Source organism: Carcharhinus amblyrhynchos, chromosome 8 (genome assembly GCF_965287045.1).
Source record: "Carcharhinus amblyrhynchos chromosome 8, sCarAmb.v2.hapA, whole genome shotgun sequence".
Classification (NCBI taxonomy): domain Eukaryota; kingdom Metazoa; phylum Chordata; class Chondrichthyes; order Carcharhiniformes; family Carcharhinidae; genus Carcharhinus; species Carcharhinus amblyrhynchos.
The window spans coordinates 121,373,727-121,393,066 of record NC_137331.1 but is presented as its reverse complement, the minus strand read 5'-3'; the positions used below and the strand labels follow the sequence as shown (position 1 = coordinate 121,393,066).

The 19,340-nt window shown below is 48.2% G+C and overlaps 1 protein-coding gene across 1 annotated transcript in view; it reads left to right on the top strand.

The window, feature by feature from the left end:
- The window catches only part of LOC145346403 (uncharacterized), a 122,126-nt gene that overhangs the window by 44,930 nt on the left and 57,856 nt on the right, over positions 1–19,340 (top strand). Inside the window, exon 13 of the mRNA XM_080193556.1 lies at positions 19,007–19,041. Coding sequence (XP_080049682.1) covers positions 19,007–19,041 — 35 coding nt within the window. The remainder of the gene's footprint in view (positions 1–19,006; positions 19,042–19,340) is intronic.

The following is a 19,340-nucleotide window of genomic DNA, read 5'->3' as shown; positions in this document are numbered from 1 at the left end:
CTCCCTTTCTATTCCCTCCCTCCCTCCTCTTTCTATCCCTCCCTCCCTCCTCCTTTCTATCCCTCCCTCCCCCTCCTTTCTATCCCTCCCTCCTCCTTTCTATCCCTCCCTCCCTCCTCCTTCTATCTCCCTCCCTCCTCCTTTCTATCCCTCCCTCCCTCCTCCTTTCTATCCCTCCCTCCCTCCTCCTTTCTATCCTCCCTCCCTCCTCCTTTCTATCCCTCCCTCCTCCTTTCTTTCCCTCCCTCCTCCTTTCTATCCCTCCCTCCCTCCTCTTTCTATCCCTCTCCCTCCCTCCTCCTTTCTATCCCTCCCTCCCTCCCTCCTCCTTTCTATCCCTCCCTCCCTCCCTCCTCCTTTCTATCCCTCCCTCCCTCCCTCCTCCTTTCTATCCCTCCCTCCCTCCCTCCCTCCTCCTTTCTATCCCTCCCTCCCTCCCTCCTCCTTTCTATCCCTCCCTCCTCCCTCCTCCTCTTTCTTCTCCTCCCTCCTCTCCTCCTTTCTATCCCTCCCTCCCTCCTCCTTTCTATCCCTCCCTCCCTCCTCCTTTCTATCCCTCCCTCCGTCCGTCTATCCCTCCCTCCTTCTATCCCTCCCTCCCTCCTTTCTATCCCTCCCTCCCTCCCTCCCTATCTCCTCCCTGGGGTGGGGTTTTATTACCTGGCCTCTGACGCTGCTCTCACTGAGTTTAGACTGGGGGATCCCGGGTTGAGCGCAGCAGGACTTGGACTTGGAGCGGGGCTGATCCGGGAGGCAGCGGCAGGATGTGGGCTGCTGGAGCTGGGCTCATCCTCCTGCTCCTGGTGAGTACACCTTGTGTGGGAATTGGGAGTAATTCCGGATTGAGTTTGTTCCCCAGGGCGGAGGAAGTTCCAGCTTTCCCTCTGTCCCGTTGTTCACTTCCTTGGATCCTTGTTGTCGATTCCAGTTCCTTCCTTGTAGCTGCCAACCTTTCGCTGCAGGGAGAAAATAGTTTTGTTTCTAAAATAATAAATTAGCCAGGATTCAGGAGTTGTAAAGTCAGGTTAATGACTGAACACTGCAACAAACACCTGCATTTAGATAGCACCTTTTTAAAAAAGAAACTAAAAAGCAGGAGCAAAATCAGATTTTTTTAAAAAAATCTGAACCAGAATTTAAGAGGGGCGATCACAGGCATTGTGAACAAGATGTGGTCTTGAAGAGTTGTCTCAAAGTAGAAGAGAGTGGCCCAGGGAGGGGAATGCAGAGTTTAGTCAGGATAAAGGTAGCCGTCAAAGGTTGGGGCGGATTGCTTTTTGAGAGCCAGAATTGGAGGAGTGCTGAGCATTGTAGGGCTGCAGAGGCTACGGAGATAGGGGAGGGGTGCGGTTATAAAGAACAAAAACAATTACAGCACAGGCCCTCCGAAACCCGTGCCTATCACGATGCCCTAACTAAACTAAAGAAAAACTCCTGCCCTTGCTCAGTGTGTATTGGGTGGCACAGTGGTTAGCACTGCCACCTCACGGCGCCAGGGACCCAGGTTCAATTCCCAGCTTGGATCACCGTCTGTGTGAGTTTGCACATTCTCCCCATGTCTGCGTGGATTTCCTCCAGGTGCTGCGGCTCAGTTTGATTTGATTTGATTTGTTATTGTCACATGTATTAGTGTACAGTGAAAAGTATTGTTTCTTGCGCGCTATACAGACAGAGCAGAAGGAAAGGAGAGGGCGCAGAATGTAGTGTTACAGTCATTGCTAGGGTGTTAGAGAAAAGATCAACTCGATGCGAGGTAGGTCCATTCAAAAGTCTGACAGCAGCAGGGAAGAAGCTGTTCTTGAGTCGGTCGGTACGTGACCTTTTCCCGAAGGAAGAAGATGGAAGAGAGAATGTCCGGGGTGCGTGGGGTCCTTGATTATGCTGGCTGCTTTGCAAGGCAGCGGGAAGTGTAGACAGAGTGAATGGAAGGGAGGCTGGTTTGCGTGATGGGTTGGGCTACGTTCATGACCCTTTGTAGCTTTTTGTAGTCAACAAAGTTCCTTTAGAAAATTTGCTCTATGCATTACTGAATGGAATGGTTTTGCGGTCTTGGGCAGAGCAGGAGCCATTACCAATCTGTGATACAACCAGAAGGATCGCTTTCTATGCTGCATCTGTAAAAGCTGGTGATTTCCTTAACTATAGTGTTGGTACGGGGGGCGGGGGGGGACCTGGACAGGTTGTTGGTGATCTGGACATCTAAAAACTTGAAGCTCTCCACTCTTTCTACTCCATCCCCGTTGATGCACACAGGGGCACGTCCTCCTTTACGCTTCGATGACCATCTCCTGCGTTTTGTTGACATTGAGGGAGAGATTATTGTTGCTGCAACAGCTCACCAGTTTCTCTATCTCATTCCTGTACTCTGCCTCGTCATTGTTTCAGATCCGACCCACTGTGTTGTCAGTAAACATGAAAATCGAATTGGTGGGGAATTTAGCCACACAGTTATAAGTGTATGAGTATAGTAAGGGGGCTGGGAACACAGCCCTGTGGGGCACTGGTGTTGAGGATGATCGTGGAGGAGGTATTGTTGCCAGTCCTTACTGATGGTGAACTGAGTTCCTCCCACAGTCTGAAAGACGTGCTGGTTAGGTGGATTGACCCAAACAGGTGCCGGAGTGTGGCAACTGGGGGATTTTCACGGTAACTCCAGACAGTGATCCGAGCCGGGAACCGAGCCCAGGTCCCTGGTGCTGTAAAGCAGCAGTGCCAACCACTGTGCCACCCGTGAGGAGGACATGGGACGGCATGGTGGCACAGTGGTTAGCACTGCCACATCACAGCGCCAGGGACCTGGGTTCAGTTCCCGGCTTGGCTCACTGTGTGTGCGGAGTCCGCGCATTCTCCCCGTGTCTGTGTGGGTTTCCTCCGGGTGCTCCGATTTCCTTCCACGCTCCAAAGATTAGGTGGCCGTGTTAAATTGCCCCTTAGTGTCAAGGGGAATTAGCAGGATAAATGGTTACAGGGATAGGGGCTAGGTGGGATTGTGGTCGGTGCAGAATCGATGGGCCAAATGGCCTCTTTCATCATTGTCAGGATTCTATGATGACTGAGATGTATAAAATTACGAGGGGCACAGATGGACAGGAAGTAACTTTTCCCATTGGTGAAGGGATCGGTGACCGAGGGGCATAGATGTAAGGCCAGGGGCAGGAGGTTTAGAGGAGAGGTGAGGGATAACTTATTCACCCAGAAGGTGGTAGGAATCTGGAGCTCTGCCTGAAAGGGTGGTGGAGGCAGTGGCCTGCATGACATGTGAGAAGTGTTTAGGTGGGCAGTTGTGATGCAAAAGCATGCCCAGCTATGTGCCGAGGGCTGAGAAATGGGATTAGAATGGTTAGGTGACTTATCCTTGACAGGTGTGGACTGGTTGGGCTGAAGTGCCTTTTCGTGTGCTATGAGCCCCTGTGACTCAAGAAGGGTTCGAGTTACGGGATGGTCTGCAGAGTCGCTTTCACGTTTTGTGCCATCAGCATGAGAGGATATTTGTAATAAGTAAAAACAAAAATAAATGAAAAGCTGCTGGAAAGAGTCTGCAGGGTCCGGCAGCATCTATGGAGAGAGGATCAGAGTTAATGTATAATTCCGCATGACTCTCCTCCAGAGCTCAATGTTAACGTCTATTTATTAGTGTCACAAGTAGGCTTACGTTAACACTGCAAAGAAGTTACTGTGAAAAATCTCCTAGCTGCCACACTCCGGCGCCTGTTCGGGTACACTGAGGGGGAATTTAGCACAGCCAATGCACCCTAACCCGCATGTCTTTCGGACTGTGGGAGGAAACCAGAAGAAACCCACGCAGACACGGGGAGAACGTGCAGACTCCGCACAGACCCAAGGTCGGGATTGAACCGGGGCCCTGGCACTGTGAGGCAGCGGTGTTGGCCACTGTGCTACCCCTTATGTATTTTAATTTGCCCTTCATTGGAGGTTTGTAAGGCCCTCAGCAACTGGATGATTGACAGTCTTGTGGCACGGCGGATAGTGTCCCTATCTGTGAGCTTTTGGACATAAGAACGTAAGAAATAGGAGCAGGAGTAGGCCATCTAGCCCCTCGAGCCTGCCCCACCATTCAATAAGATCATGGCTGATCTGTCATGGCTCAGTTCCACATTCCCACCCTCTCCCCATAACCCTTAATCCCCTCTCTTATCAAAAACCCATCAACCCACGTCTTAGAAGTATTGAGCGAGGCAGCCTCCACCACTTCAATGGGCAGAGAATTCCAGAGATTCACCACCCTTTGAGTGAAGAAGTTCCTCCTCAACTCCGTTCTAAACCGCCCCCCCTTTATCTTGAGGCTGTGCCCTCTAGTCCTACTGTCCTTTCTGAGCGGGAAGAGTCTCTCTACCTCTATCCTATCCATCCCATTCATCATCTTATACGTCTCAATGAGATCTCCCCTCATTCTTCTAAACTCTAACGAGTACAAGCCTAATTTATTCAACCTCTCCTCATAGCTCAACCCCCTCAACTCCGGCATCAGCCTAGTAAACCTCCTCTGCACTCCCTCCAAGGCTAAAATATCCTTGCGTAAGTACAGCGCCCAAAACTGCACACACTACTCCAGCTGCGGCCTCACCAATGCCCTATACAGCTGCAGCAAGACCTCCCTACTTTTATATTCAATCCCCCTCGCTATGAAGGCCAGCATCCCATTTGCCTTCCTGACCACCTGCTGCACCTGCGGGCTGGGTTTTTGCGACTCATGCACAAGGACCCCGAGGTCCCTCTGCACCGTCGCCTGCTGCAGTTTTTCGCCACATAAGTAATAATCCTTCCTACCATTATTCCTACCAAAGTGGACCACCTCGCACTTGCCAACATTAAATTCCATTTGCCATTTCCTGGCCCATTCGCCCAGCCTATCTAGATCCTTCTACAGACTCTCCACACCCTCCGCACAATTTGCCGTTCCACCAATCTTGGTGTCATCAGCAAATTTCGACACCCTACACTCGGTTCCCTCCTCCAGATCATCTATATAAATGGTAAATAGCTGAGGCCCCAGCACCGACCCCTGGGGCACTCCACTAGTCACCATCCGCCAATCCGAATAGCACCCATTGACCCCCACTCTCTGCCTCCTATTTGACAACCAATCCTCTATCCACGCTAACACCCTACCCCCAACTCCATGTCCCCTGACCTTCTGCAATAACCTCTTGTGAGGTACCTTGTCAAACGCCTTCTGAAAATCAAGAAAGACCACATCCACCGGCTCTCCTCTATCCACCGCCCTAGACACATCCTCATAGAACTCCAGTAAATTTGTCAGACACGACTTCCCCTTAACGAAACCGTGCTGCGTCTGCTCTATCAAGCAATTCCTCTCAAGGTGCTTTGCTATTTCCTCCTTGATGACGGATTCTAACATTTTACCTACAACAGACGTTAAACTAACCGGCCTATAATTCCCTGCCTTTTGCCTGCCACCCTTCTTAAACAACGGCGTAACATTAGCCGTTTTCCAATCTTCCGGCACTTCCCCAGAATCCAGTGACGTCTGGAAAATAACCACCAAGGCATCCACTATCACCTCAGCCATTTCTTTCAGAACCCTCGGATGCATTCCATCCGGTCCTGGGGACTTGTCCACAATCAGTCCCTCCAGTCTGTCGAGCACCGCCTCTCTAGTAACACAAAGGGGCAATTTGTCATTAGCCAACGCACCTAACCAGCACACCTTTGGGCTGGGGGAAGAAACCGGAGTAACCGGTTTCTCAGCCAGAACCGTGCAGTCGATACAGCGCGTCGCTCTCCTCCTGTTGAGAGACTCCAGGCACAGACGTCCTCTGTAGTAAGCGACTGTCGCGTCAAAGAGCAATGAAGGAAAGGATTCTTTAGGAGAAAAGACCAAATGGGCCGGGGCTCTGTAATCTGTAGCCGCTGAGCGACACATCGCCAGTCTTTGGAGCATCTCGTTTCTGACTCCCAACCTTTTCCAGTTGGATCACATTAACCACAAGAGAAGTGTTAAGTCAGCAGGAAGAAAAGGGTCGTGTTCTAAAAAAAATGTGAATGCTGCAATTTATGATTTCAAAAGATTATTTTAACAAGGCGTGTTAAGTCTCCAAGCAAACCTGTCCGACTGTTATAGCTACACAGCTGTCGTAAATAAGGCCTTTATTCAAAGAGCAGGTTTTATAGTTCTGACCATTGTTGTTGTTTTGAATACAGCCGTGGTGATAAATTATTCCGAGGGTGAAATAAGAGGCTTTCTTTTTCCAGTCGCAGTTGCCAAAAAAATTCCCTCTGACAGCCCTACCCATCAGCAGTTCACCATTGTAGAGATGGTCATTTCTTTGTTTTAAAAGTCAAAAGAGCAGAATAATTCATGGAACATGGAACATAGAACACTACAGCACAAACAGGCCCTTCGGCCCACAAGTTGCGCCGATCATATCCATACCTACCAGGCCTATCTATAACCCTCAATCTCATTAAATCCCATGTACTCATCCAGAAGTCTTTTAAAAGACCCCAGCGAGTTCGCCTCCACCACCACCGACGGCAGCCGATTCCATTCACTCGCCACCCTCTGAGTGAAAAACTTACTCCTGACATCTCCTCTGTACCTGCTCCCCAGCACCTTAAACCTGTGTCCTCTCGTAGTGACCATTTCAGCCCTGGGAAATAGCCTCCGAGACTCCACCCTATCTATTCCTCTCAACATTTTATAAACCTCTATCAGGTCACCTCTCAATCTTCGTCTCTCCAGGGAGAAGAGACTGAGCTCCCTCAACCTATTGGTTAGGTTTCATTTCCATTTTTCTTTGCAAATGGCACAAAAATGCAATCCATATTTTCTTTATTATTCATGCAGATTCTGCACTCTAACTGAGACCTTTGGCTATTTCCTGTGAATTTGATTGAGAAATTTTACACTTTTTTTCTTGTGGTTTCTCATGTTAGGCAATAATTCTTTTTCTTATGAATCTTCCTGTGCTGTCATTTTCTTTGTTCTTTGTTTTGGTTTTGTACACATCGAACTGGAAAACATGTAATGCCTTGTTGTATTCCCAGTGCCTCCTCTCACTGACTCCCATCAGTAATCTGATGAAAGACAAGGTCTCGTAAGTTGCGGGTTGCTTAGTGCTTTGTGGTTAGCACTGCTGCCTCACGGCGCCAGAATCCCTGGCTTGGGTCACTACCTGCGCAGAGTCTGCACGTTCTCCCCGTGTCTGTGTGGGTTTCCTCCTGGTGCTCCAGTTTCCTCCCCCAGTCCGAAAGACGTGCGGGTTCAGTGCATCGGCTAAATTCTCCCTCAGTGTACCCAAAAATAGGCAATTCGAGGATTTTTATTGCAGTGTAAAGTAAGACTACTTGTGACACTAATAAATAAACAGAAAGGCAAGTTGCAAATCCCTTAATTGGACAGTGAGCTGTGGGAGACAGGGATGTGGAAACAGCTGCAAAAATAATTATACTGAAATAAAAATCAGTGGGTTGTGCGTGGAGTTGCCAATGCTGTACGATTGTCCTGGAGTCTCCGATAACTAACGGTTAATCTCTGGGACATTAAACAAACAAACCCAGGAGAATCATAAGAGGGACATTAATAAAATTGGTGTTCAAACATTATTATTTAGTACAGGTCCTGGATTTGATTTGATTTATTATTGTCACATGTATTGGGATACAAGGAAAAGTATTGTTTCTTGCATGCTACAAAGCATAGAGAAGGAAAGGAGAAAGTGCAGAGTCTAGTGCCACATTCTAGCCATACTAGGGCGTAGAGAAAGATCTACTTAAGGTAGGTCCATTCAAAGTCTAATGGCAGCAGGGAAGAAACTATTCTTAAGTCGGTTGGTGCGTGATCTCAGACTTTGGTATCTTTTTTCCGACGGAAGAAGAATGTCTGGGGTGAGTGGGGTTCTTAATTATACTGGCTGCTTTGCCGAGGCAGTGGGAAGTGTAGACAGAGTCAATGGATGGGAGGCTTGCGTGAGGGATTGGGCTACGTTCACAACCTTTCGTAGTTTCTTGCGGTCTTGGGCAGAGCAGGAGCCGTATCAAGCTGTGATACAATAGGAAAAAATGCTTTCCATGGTGCATCTATAAAAGTTGATAAGTGGCATAGTGGACTAGCCAAATTTCCTTAGCCTGATATCCGTCATGTCCAGATTACAGCGCACTGATCCGCTGCTCTTTGGGATTAACAGTGAAAGACCGTCCTTCATGGCTTATGAGGAGAGAATGAGTAGACTGGGGCTACAGTCATTAGAATTCAGAAGAATGGGAGGGGATGGGCATCTTTTGGAAATGTATAAGATTATGAAGGGAATAGATAAGCTAGAAGAAGGGAAGTTGTTTCCATTGGCAGCTAAAACTGGGGGCATGGCCCCAAAATAAGGGGGAGCAGATTTAGGTTTGAGTTGGAGAGGAACTTACTCACACAAAGGGTAATGAATCTGTGGAATTCCAGTGAAGCAGTTGAGGCTAGCTCATTGAATGTTTTTCTGGCAAGGATAGATAGATTTTTGAACAGGAAAGGAATTAAGGATTATGGTGAGCGGGCGGGTAAGTGGAGTGGAGTCCATGAAAAGATCAGCTATGATCTTATTGAATGGCGGAGCAGGAGGAGCGAGGCAGCCTACTCCTACTCCTAGTTCTTATGTTCATCCCTTTCCCTCCCAATCCTGGGACCAGATCAACCAGCTTTACATAGTCCTATCGCCTCCATGCCAGGATGGAAAATTCGGACATTCCCCATATCCGATGTACATTTGGCCCTGAGTTTCCCGGTCACAGGGTAACCTGTAGTTATAAAAATCTTGGAGGCGGGGGCTGATAAGAACATTAGAAATAGGAGCAGGAGTAGGCCATCTAGCCCTTCGAGCCTGCCCCGCCATTCAATAAGATCATGGCTGATCTGAAGTGGATCAGTTCCACTTTCCCGCTTTCTCCCCATAACCCTTAATTCCCTTGTCTATTAGAAACCTATCTACCCGTGACTTAAATATATTCAGCAAGGTAGCCTCCTCCACTTCAACGGGCAGAGAATTCCAGAGATTCACCACCCTTTGAGTGAAGAAGTTCCTCCTCAACTCTGATCTAATCTGCCCCCCCTTCCCTTGAGGCTGTGCCCTCTAGTCCTGCTATCCTTTCTAAGCGGGAAGAATCTCTCTACCTCTACCCTATCCATCCCTTTCATTATCTTATACGTCTCTATAAGATCCCCCCTCATCCTTCTAAACTCCAACGAGTACAGACCCAGTCTATTTAGTCTCTCTTCATAGGCTAACCCCCTCATCTCCGGTATCAGCCTAGTGAACCTCCTTTGCACTCCCTCCAAGGTAGTGAAAAGACTGAAGCCACATTTACCATTTATATAGATGATCTGGAGGAGGGAACCGAGTGTATGGTGTCGAAATTTGCTGATGACACCAAGATTGGTGGAACGGCAAATTGCGTGGAGGGTGTGGAGAGTCTGCAGAAGGATCTAGATAGGCTGGGCGAATGGGCCAGGAAATGGCAAATGGAATTTAATGTTGGCAAGTGCGAGGTGGTCCACTTTGGTAGGAATAATGGTAGGAAGGATTATTACTTACGTGGCGAAAAACTGCAGCAGGCGACGGTGCAGAGGGACCTTGGGGTCCTTGTGCATGAGTCGCAAAAACCCAGCCTGCAGGTGCAGCAGGTGGTCAGGAAGGCGAATGGGATGCTGGCCTTCATAGCGAGGGGGGTTGAATATAAAAGTAGGGAGGTCTTGCTGCAGCTGTATAGGGCATTGGTGAGGCCGCAGCTGGAGTACTGTGCGCAGTTTTGGTCACCGCACTTACGCAAAGATATTTTGGCCTTGGAGGGAGTGCAGAGGAGGTTTACTAGGCTGATACCGGAGTTGAGGGGGTTGAGCTATGAGGAGAGGCTGAATAAACTAGGCTTGTACTCGTTAGAGTTTAGAAGAATGAGGGGAGATCTCATTGAGACGTATAAGATGATGAATGGGATGGATAGGATAGAGGTGGAGAGACTCTTCCCGCTCAGAAAGGACAGTAGGACTCGGGGGCACAGCCTCAAGATAAAGGGGGGGCGGTTTAGAACGGAGTTGAGGTGGAACTTCTTCACTCAAAGGGTGGTGAATCTCTGGAATTCTCTGCCCGTTGAAGTGGTGGAGGCTACCTCGCTAAATATTTTTAAGAAGCGGGTTGATGGGTTGTTGATAAGAGAGGGGATTAAGGGTTATGGGGAGAGGGCGGGAAAGTGGAACTGAGCAGCGACAGATCAGCCATGATCTTATTGAATGGCGGGGCAGGCTCGAAGGGCTAGATGGCCTACTCCTGCTCCTATTTCTTATGTATTGATGTCACGCTGAGGGACCTCCAGGAGTCTGCCTAACCCTGTGGATTACTCCCTGGGCGAGGCTTCTTGGAAAGTTTGATTAGGAAATTCCAAGCTTCCCTTTTGAAAGTTTTGCTGACACCACCACAGGGGTGAGGTGTCTGCGTTCTGCAGTTATCTTGAAAAGCTTCTAAATAATAAGTTTGAGGGAGGAGACTTCAATGAGTCACAGTTTTGGTTTGCACTAAGACAACAGTGTGGGCCTGCCGGACGTGCTCAGCAGGACGGACCTGAGGGGGAGGGAGGAGTGCAGAGTTAGTGTTTCGGGTCAACAACCTTCTATTAGAAATAAAAGTAAAAGCAAAATACCGCGGGTGCTGACAGAAACCTTTTAGCAGGAACGAGAAAGACTAAAGTTTATTTGTCAGTCGCAAGTACGGCTCGCATTAACGCCGCAATGAAGTTACTGTGAAATTCCCCTAGTTGTCGCACTCGGGTCAATGCACCCTAACCAGCACGTCTTTCAGAACGTGGGAGGAAACTGGAGCGCCCGGAGGAAACCCACTCGGACACGGGGAGAACGTGCAAACTCCACACAGACAGTGGCCCAAACCGGGAATCGAACCCGGGTCCCTGGTGCTGTAAGGCAGCAGTGCTAACCCGCTGTGTCACCGGGCCAGCCACAGTACTGTGGAAGAGAAACAGAAAACGCCGGAAAATCTCAGCAGGTCTTGACAGCATCTGCGGAGAGAGAATCGAGCCAACGTTTCGATTCTCTCTCTCTCCACAGACACTGTCAGACCTGCTGAGGTTTTCCAGCGTTTTCTGTTTTTCTTTCAGATTCCAGCATCTTATTGAAACTTACAGGATACTGTGAGGATAGAGTGGACGTGGAGGGGATGTTTCCACCAGTACGAAAAACCAGAGGGCACAACCTCAGGCTGAAGGGGCAATCCTTTAAAACAGAGATGAGGAGGAATTTCTTCAGCCAGAGAGTGGGGAATCTGTGGAACTCTTTGCCGCAGAAGGCTGTGGACAGTGGGTCATTGAGTGTCTTTAAGACAGAGATAGATAGGTTCTTGATTAATAAGGGGGTCAGGGGTTATGGGGAAAAGGCAGGAGAATGGGGGTGAGAAAAATATCAGCTATGATTGAATGGCGGAGCAGACTCGATGGGCCGAGTGGCCTAATTCTGCTCCTATGTCTTATGGTCTTATCCGCAGTATTTTGCTTTTATTGAAGACTAGTAATGTAACAGGTTTTCAGGGAGTGTAGAGGCAGCAGGGAGGTAGGGGATAGGTCAGAAGGCAGGAAAGGATAAATGTTAACAGGGATGATCGTGCAAGGTAAAATGAGATGGTAAATGGGATGAATACAGATCGGGTTTCGAGTGTTAATTCCAGTAACTGTACGTGGAGGAAGAATGAGTCTTGAACCTCACCTGTATCTTAAAACAGGTTTATTTCCAAATGTGACTGACTCAGCCGGTTCCTCCCCAGATACCCAGACTGAACTGGTTCACATACAGCGGCACAGTGGTTAGCACTGCTGTTGTACAGGGCCAGGAACCTGGGTTCGATTCCCAGCTTGGGTCGCTGCCTGTGTGGAGTTTGCACATTCTCCCCGTGTCTGCGTGGGTGTCCTCCAGGGGTGCTCCAGTTTCCTCCCACAGTCCAAAGATGTGCGGGTTAGGTGCATTGGCCGCGCTAAAATTGCCCCTTCGTGTCAGGGGGACTAGCTAGAGTAAATGCATGGTGTTGAGGGGATAGGTCATAGGTGGGATTGTGGTCAGCGCAGATTCAATGGACTGAATGGCCTCCTCCTGCACTGTAGGGATTCTATGAATGGATATTTCTGCTTGATTGCAGTTAACTTAATGTTTGAGCAGGAATGAACTGCGAGGAGTAGATTGTTTGCACAGCAGGGATGTTGAGTCAAAGTTTGTTTTGTGCGTGAGCGATTTGACAGCTTTTAATCTACCATCCAGACTTTGCCCTCAAGGACGCGACAGTCACATTGCGAGGCAGCTTTGTTAATGATTCATGAATGTTCTACGTACTGATGACGAGAGTGAGGTTCTGGAAACGGAGAGAATGACACAGAGCAGAAACACGGGCGGAGAATAATCAGACCTGATTCTCACAGAATCCCAAAAATGCGGAAGGAGACCATTTGACCCGTCGGGTCTGTGCCAACAGCAACCCAATCCCGTGGCCCCACATATTTACGTCGCTAATCCACCGACACTGAAGGACTTTTTATCACGATCGATTAACCTAACCCACACATCTTTGGACTGTGGGAGGAAACCGGAGCACCCAGAGGAAACCCACGCAGACACGAGGAGAATGTGCAAACTCCACGCAGACAGTGACCCAAGGCCGGGAATCGAACCCAGGCCCCTGGCGCTGAGAGGCAGCAGTGCTAACCACTGTGTCACCCCAACTGTGCAGTTGTTTCTCCATAAACCTTTCTGGAAACCGAGAGATGTGTTTACCTTTTGCTTTAGTAATGTTACGGAAATATTATGCAGGGGCAGGTTGCTACCTGATTTTGGAGGACAGTGCCCACAGCTGCTTTGAATCCCCGCAAGTGGTTTGTCTACACTTGCAGTCTCCACTGGCATCTCATTTATTTAGCATTCTTCTGCATTAGATTTGATAGGGAGAGGCAAACCAACGGTAGTTTTAGATGAATTGGTTGGTGAAAGATGCAGCAAGGGAGATTGAATATAAAAGCGGGGAGATCTTGCTGCAGCTGTACAGGGCATTGGTGAGGCCGCAGCTGGAGTACTGTGTGCAGTTTTGGTCGCCGCACTCGCGCAAGGATATTTTGGCCTTGGAGGGAGTGCAGAGGAGGTTCGCTAGGCTGATACCGGAGATGAGGGGGTTGGACTATGAAGAGAGGCTGAATAGACTGGGTCTGTACTCGTTGGAGTTTAGAAGGATGAGGGGGGATCTTATAGAGACGTATAAAATAATGAAGGGGATGGATAGGGTAGAGGTAGAGAGATTCTTCCTGCTCAGAAAGGATAGCAGGACTAGAGGGCACAGCCTCAAGATAAGGGGGGGGCAGTTTAGAACAGAGTTGAGGAGGAACTTCTTCACTCAAAGGGTGGTGAATCTCTGGAATTCTCTGCCCGTTGAAGTGGTGGAGGCTGCCTCACTGAATATATTTAAGTCACGGGTCGATAGGTTTCTGATAGACAGGGGAATTAAGGGTTATGGGGAGAAAGCAGGAAAGTGGAACTGATCCACTTCAGATCAGCCATGATCTTATTGAATGGCGGGGCAGGCTCGAAGGGCTAGATGGCCTACTCCTGCTCCTATTTCTTATGTTGTCGTCAAGAGAGCACAGATTTACTGTGATTGGCAACAAACCCAGGGAGGAGATGAGATTTCTTTCTCATTGCGGTAACGTGGCCCCTTTAAGGGGCGGTCCTCTGAGACCCTTGTGATCGGACCAGACCTGAGGGTTGAAAGTTTTTGTTTCAATGTCACAAGTAGGATTTACGTTCGCACTGCAGTGAAATTCCTGCAAAAACCCCCCAGTCGCCACACTGTCTCTTCGAGAAGGAAATCTGCCTTCCTTACCCGGTTTGACCTACGTGTGACTCCAAAACCACAGCAGTGTGGTTGACTGTCAAATGTCCTCGGGCAATTAGGGATGGGCAATAAATGCTGGCCAGCCAGTGATGCCCCTGTCCGCTGAATGAATAAAAGAATGCAGAAAAGATTTACTAGGCTGCTACCGGCACTTGATGGATTGAGTTATAAGGAGAGGCTGGATAGACTGGGACTTTTCTCTCTGGAGCGTAGGAGGCTGAGGGGTGATCTTATAGAGGTCTGTAAAATAATGACGGGCACAGATCAGCTAGATAGTCAATATCTTTTCCCAGAGCTTGGGGAGTCTAAAACTAGAGGGCATTGGTTTAAGGTGAGAGGGGAGAGATACAAAAAGGTCCAGAGGAGCAAATCTTGCACTCAGAGGGTGGTGAGTGTCTGGAACCAGCTGCCAGAGGTAGTAGTAGAGGCGGGTACAATTTTGTCTTTTAAAAAACATTTAGACAGTTACATGGGTAAGTTGGGCATAGAGGGATATGGGCCAAATGCGGGCAATTGGGACTAGCTTCATGGTTAAAAAACAAGTGTGGCATGGACAAGTTGGGCCAAAGGGCCTGTTTCCATGCTGTAAACCCCTATGGTGGTGGAGGCGAACTCACTGGGGTCTTTTAAGAGACTTCTGGATGAGTACATGGGATTTAATGGGATTAAGGGTTATAAATAGGCCTGGTAGGTAGGGATATGATCAGCGCAACTTGTGGGCCGAAGGGCCTGTTTGTGCTGTAGTGTTCTATGACTCTAACAAACACACGATGTTGGAGACACATTGAGTGGCCTCCCATTATTACACTCAATGAACGTTTTTATAACTAGAAGCTTCCGTCTGACTAGCTTTTGTGATCTGCACCATTTTATATCAAACTGAGAAGCCTACAACTTTTCTTTATTCTTTGTGTGTTATGGGTAACACCGATAAGACGGGAAGTTGTTGCCATTATGACATTTCCCTTGTACTAAGTGGCTTGCGAGGTCATTAAGGGTCAGCTGTACTACTGTGGCTCTGGAGTCACATGTAGGCCAGACCGGGTAAGGACAGCAGATTTCCTTCCCTAAAGGACATTAGTGAACCAGATGGGTGTTTCTGACAATCGACAATGGCTCATCAGTAGACCCTTAATTCTGGATTTTTTTTATTGAATTCAAACTTCACCATCTGTCTTTATGGGGTTTGAACCCAGGTTCCCCAGTTCTTGCCCTGGTTCTCTGAATTACTAGTCCAGTGACACTACTACCATGGCACTGCCTCCCCCTACAAATCTTTGGACACTGGGACAATTTAGCGTGGCCAATCCACCTAACCAGCATGTCTTTCAGACTGTGGGAGGGAACTGGAGCATCCAATGTGGAGTGTACCAACAACTCAAGAACAGTTTCTTCCCGGCTGTCATCAGACTTTTGAATGGTCCTACCTCGTGTCAAGTTGATCTTTGTCTACACCCTAGCTATGAACTGTAACGCTGCATTCTGCACCCTCTCCTTTCCTTCTCTATACACTGTGTGCTTCGTATAGCGCGCAAGAAACAATACTTTTTACCGTATACGAATACACGTGACAAAAATAAATCAAATCAAGTTAAGAACGTGCAAACTCTACACAGTGACCCAAGGCTGGAATCGAACCTAGGTCCCCAGCACTGTGAGACAGCAGTGCTAACCACCATGCCACCCCACATCTCTAGGCTAAAGGTTAAGGAGGAATTTGAAAATGGGAAGCTGTGCAGCAGACTTGAAAATGACTGAAGGGGCTTGTGTATTTAAAAACGGAACAAATCCAGGAAATGATAGACCATTTAAGGTCAGGATGCTAGGACGGTGCAGGAGATAAAGGAATCTTTAGTTCATAGGAGTTTAAGGTGAGAGGGGACAGATACGAAAGGGTCCAGAGGGGCAATTTTTTCCACACAGAGGGTGGTGAGTGTCTGGAACAAGCTACCAGAGGTGGTAGTAGAGGCGGGTACAATTTTGTCTTTTGAAAAGCATTTAGACAGTTACATGGATATAGAGGGATATGGACCAAACGCAGGCAACTGGGATTAGCTTAGGGGTTTAAAAAAAGAGTGGCATAGAAAAATTGGACCGAAGGTTAATGGTGCAGTCAGAACCGTTTTCAAAAGGGAAAGTTATGATTGGCCAACCTTAGCGTACTGTTTAAATAGCTGCGTAGCAGGCCTAATAAATAATTTGATTGTCCAAAGGTGCCAGCTGTTGGTGACTGGAGATGCGCGTGGATAAGCATTTTGTGACAGAGTGCCACACCTTCATCTCAATATACATCCTGCCAATGTTTTATCCTGTGCTGTAGATTTGCATAGTACCTTACACACAGTGAACCATTATCTAAGATTGTAGTGCGTTCAATCTATGCATTGTCTGTGCTGGGTCAACTCATCGTAAGAAGTCTCACAACACCAGTCCAACAGGTTTATTCGCTAGCACAAGCCATTAGCTTTCAGAGCGCTTGCTTCTGCTTCATCAGGGAGTTGTGTTCACAAACAGGGCGTTTCAAGACACAAACTCAAGTTACAAAATAATGGTTGGAATGTGAGTCTTTACAGGTCATTAAGCCTTAAAGGTACACACAGCGTGACTGGAGTGGCTTAAGCACAGGTTAAAGAGATGTGTATTGTCTCCACCAGGACAGTTAGCGAGATGTTACAAGCCCAGGCAAGTCTTGGGGGCTACAGATAGTGTGACATGAACCCAAGATCCCAGTTGAGGCCGTCCTCATGTGTGCGGAACTTGGCTATCAGTCTCTGCTCAGCGACTCTGCGTTGTGTGTCATGGAGGCCACCTCGGAGATCGCTTACCCGAAAATCAGAGGCCCAACGCCCGTGACCGCTGAAGTGTTCCCCTACAGGAAGAGAACACTCTTCCCTGGTGATTGTCGAGCAGTGTATGTACTCTCACATTGTCTGTACCTTTAAGACTTGATTATCTGATTCCTTCGGTGAGGCTAATGCTTTGCATCACACCATGGAGAAGGCAGGAAATGGTGACAAATTTTTGCAGCAGACAAATTTGAAACCCCAACAACGCCTAAGGAGACCATTCAGCCCATCAAGTCTGCACCAACTCTCCGAGAGAGCATCTTAGCCAGGCCCACTCCCTGCCTTATCCCCACAAACTCTGCACATTTACCCTGGCTAATCCATCTGACCTTGGGAGACGAAGGGGCAATTTAGCACGGCCAAGCCGCCTAAACTACACGTTATTGGATTGTGGGTGGAAGCCGGAGCACCCGGAGGAAACCCACGCAGACACGTGGAGAATGTGCGAACTCCACACAGACAGTGACCCAAGCCCGGAATTGAACCCAGGTCCCTGGTGCTGTGAGGCAGCAGCGCTAACCCACTGGAGGATATTCCACAACCCCTCACAGTTGACAGGGTCGATCACCTTTGTGAGATCGAAGGAGGCCACGAACAGAAGTTGATGTTGAGAATTGTAAAGAATTTCAAAGATTCACAACCCTCCGTGTGAAAACATTTCTCCTCATCTCCATCCTGAGTGACATCCGCCTTATTTTGAAATTGTGCTCCCTGCTCTAGACTCCCCAGTCGGGGGAACACCTTACCTGCATCTATCCTGTCTATTCCTTTAAGTATTTTGTACGTTTCAATGAGATCGTCTCTCAATCCTCAAAGCTCGAGAGAATAGCCCTGTTTGTGAAATATCCTCCATGAAGTAGCAGTGCTCTGAAAGCTCGTGCTACCAAATAAACCTGTTGGACTTTAACCTGGTGTTGTGAGACTTCTTACAGTGTTTACCCCAGTCCAACGCCGGCATCTCCACATCCCAGCTATTACTGTAACACTACATTCTGCACTCTCTCCTTTCTTTCTCCCCAGCGTACTCTCTGAATGGTTGGTATGATTTGTCTGTATAGCGGGCAAGAAACAATAATTTTCACCCTATGTCCATACATGTGACAATAATAAATCACAACAGCTCAGTGACTATCACTGTTTGCTGTGCAGACACGTGGATTTGGGCCGGTGTCTGTGGGAGTTTGCGCATTCTCCCCGTGCTTGCGTGGGTTTTCTCCGGGTGCTCCGGTTTCCTCCCACACCCCAAAGATGTGCTATTAGGCTGATTTGGAGGTAATAAATTGTCCCTAAATTAGTTTTCCCTCAATGTGGAATGCCATAAGCATAGACAAGGGTCATGGGTGGAGGGGGGGACTGGTAATGTTAAAATGGCGGTGTGGGCTCGTTGGGCTGAAGGGCCTGTTTCCCGTGCTGTTTTTGTTCTTTGTTCTAAAAAGAAGTTGAAAAATCTGACTGTACATTTTTAAAAACTTTTTATTTTTTTCATTCAAGGAGTGCAGGCGTGGTAGGGTAGGGCAGTACTTATTGTCCACCCCTGTTTGCCCTTTACACTTTACATGTTTATGCCACTCTTTGAGATTGGACAAATATTGCCCAAATGCCAGACTGCACATTCCGAGGTATCTTTTACATCTAAACCTCTGACTTTTCGATGCTCGAGCCTTTACAACCCTCTGATAGAGAACTGGAAAGATTCACCACCCTTCGAGTGAAGAAGTTCCTCTTCTTCTTCCTCAGTCCGAAATGATCTACCCCTTTTATCCTGAGACTGTGTGCTAGACCCTCTCGTCTCACCCTGCCAAAGGAAACATTCTTTCTGCATCGACCCTAAAGTTAAACATCTACCCTCAAGTTAAAGTTTATGTATTAGTGTCACAAATAAGCTTACGTTAACATTGCAGTGAAGTTACAGTGAAAATCCCCTGATCGCCGCACTCTGGTGCCTGTTCGGGTACACTGAGGGAGAATTTAGCACGGCCAATGCACCCTAACCAGCGCATCTTTTGGACTGCGGGAAGAAACCGGAGAACCCGGAGGAAACGAGGAGAATGTACAAACTCCACACAGGCAGTGACCCAAGGCTGGAATCGAACCTGGGCACTCTGGCGCTGTGAGGCAGCAGTGCTAACCACTGTGCCTGTTGAGCCCTGTTAGAATTTTGTATACTTTGGTGAGATAATAGCTCCTTCAGAGAGCCTATACTGACTTGATGGAGTCAGCAGATATCTGCTTGATAGCACAATTGGATAAGCTCCAAATGTATTCCAGTCTTCCATGAAGAAGCTGATGAAATTTGTGGGCATGTATGATGTCTGTAAAATAAACAAGAATCTGACGCATGCTATAATGTTTCCGCAGAGGTAAATTTGTTGCTCAACTCCATGCACTTGTTCAGGCAGCACACTGGCACAGTGGTTAGCACTGCTGCCTCACAGCACCAGGGACCTGGGTTCAATTCCCAGCCTGTCTGTGTGGAGGTTGCACATTCTCTGCGTGTCTGTGTGGGTTTCCTCCGGGTGCTCTGGTTTCTTCCCAAAGATGCGCAGGTGAAAGAACAGAGAACAACGAAAATTACAGCGCAGGAACAGGCCCTTCAGCCCTC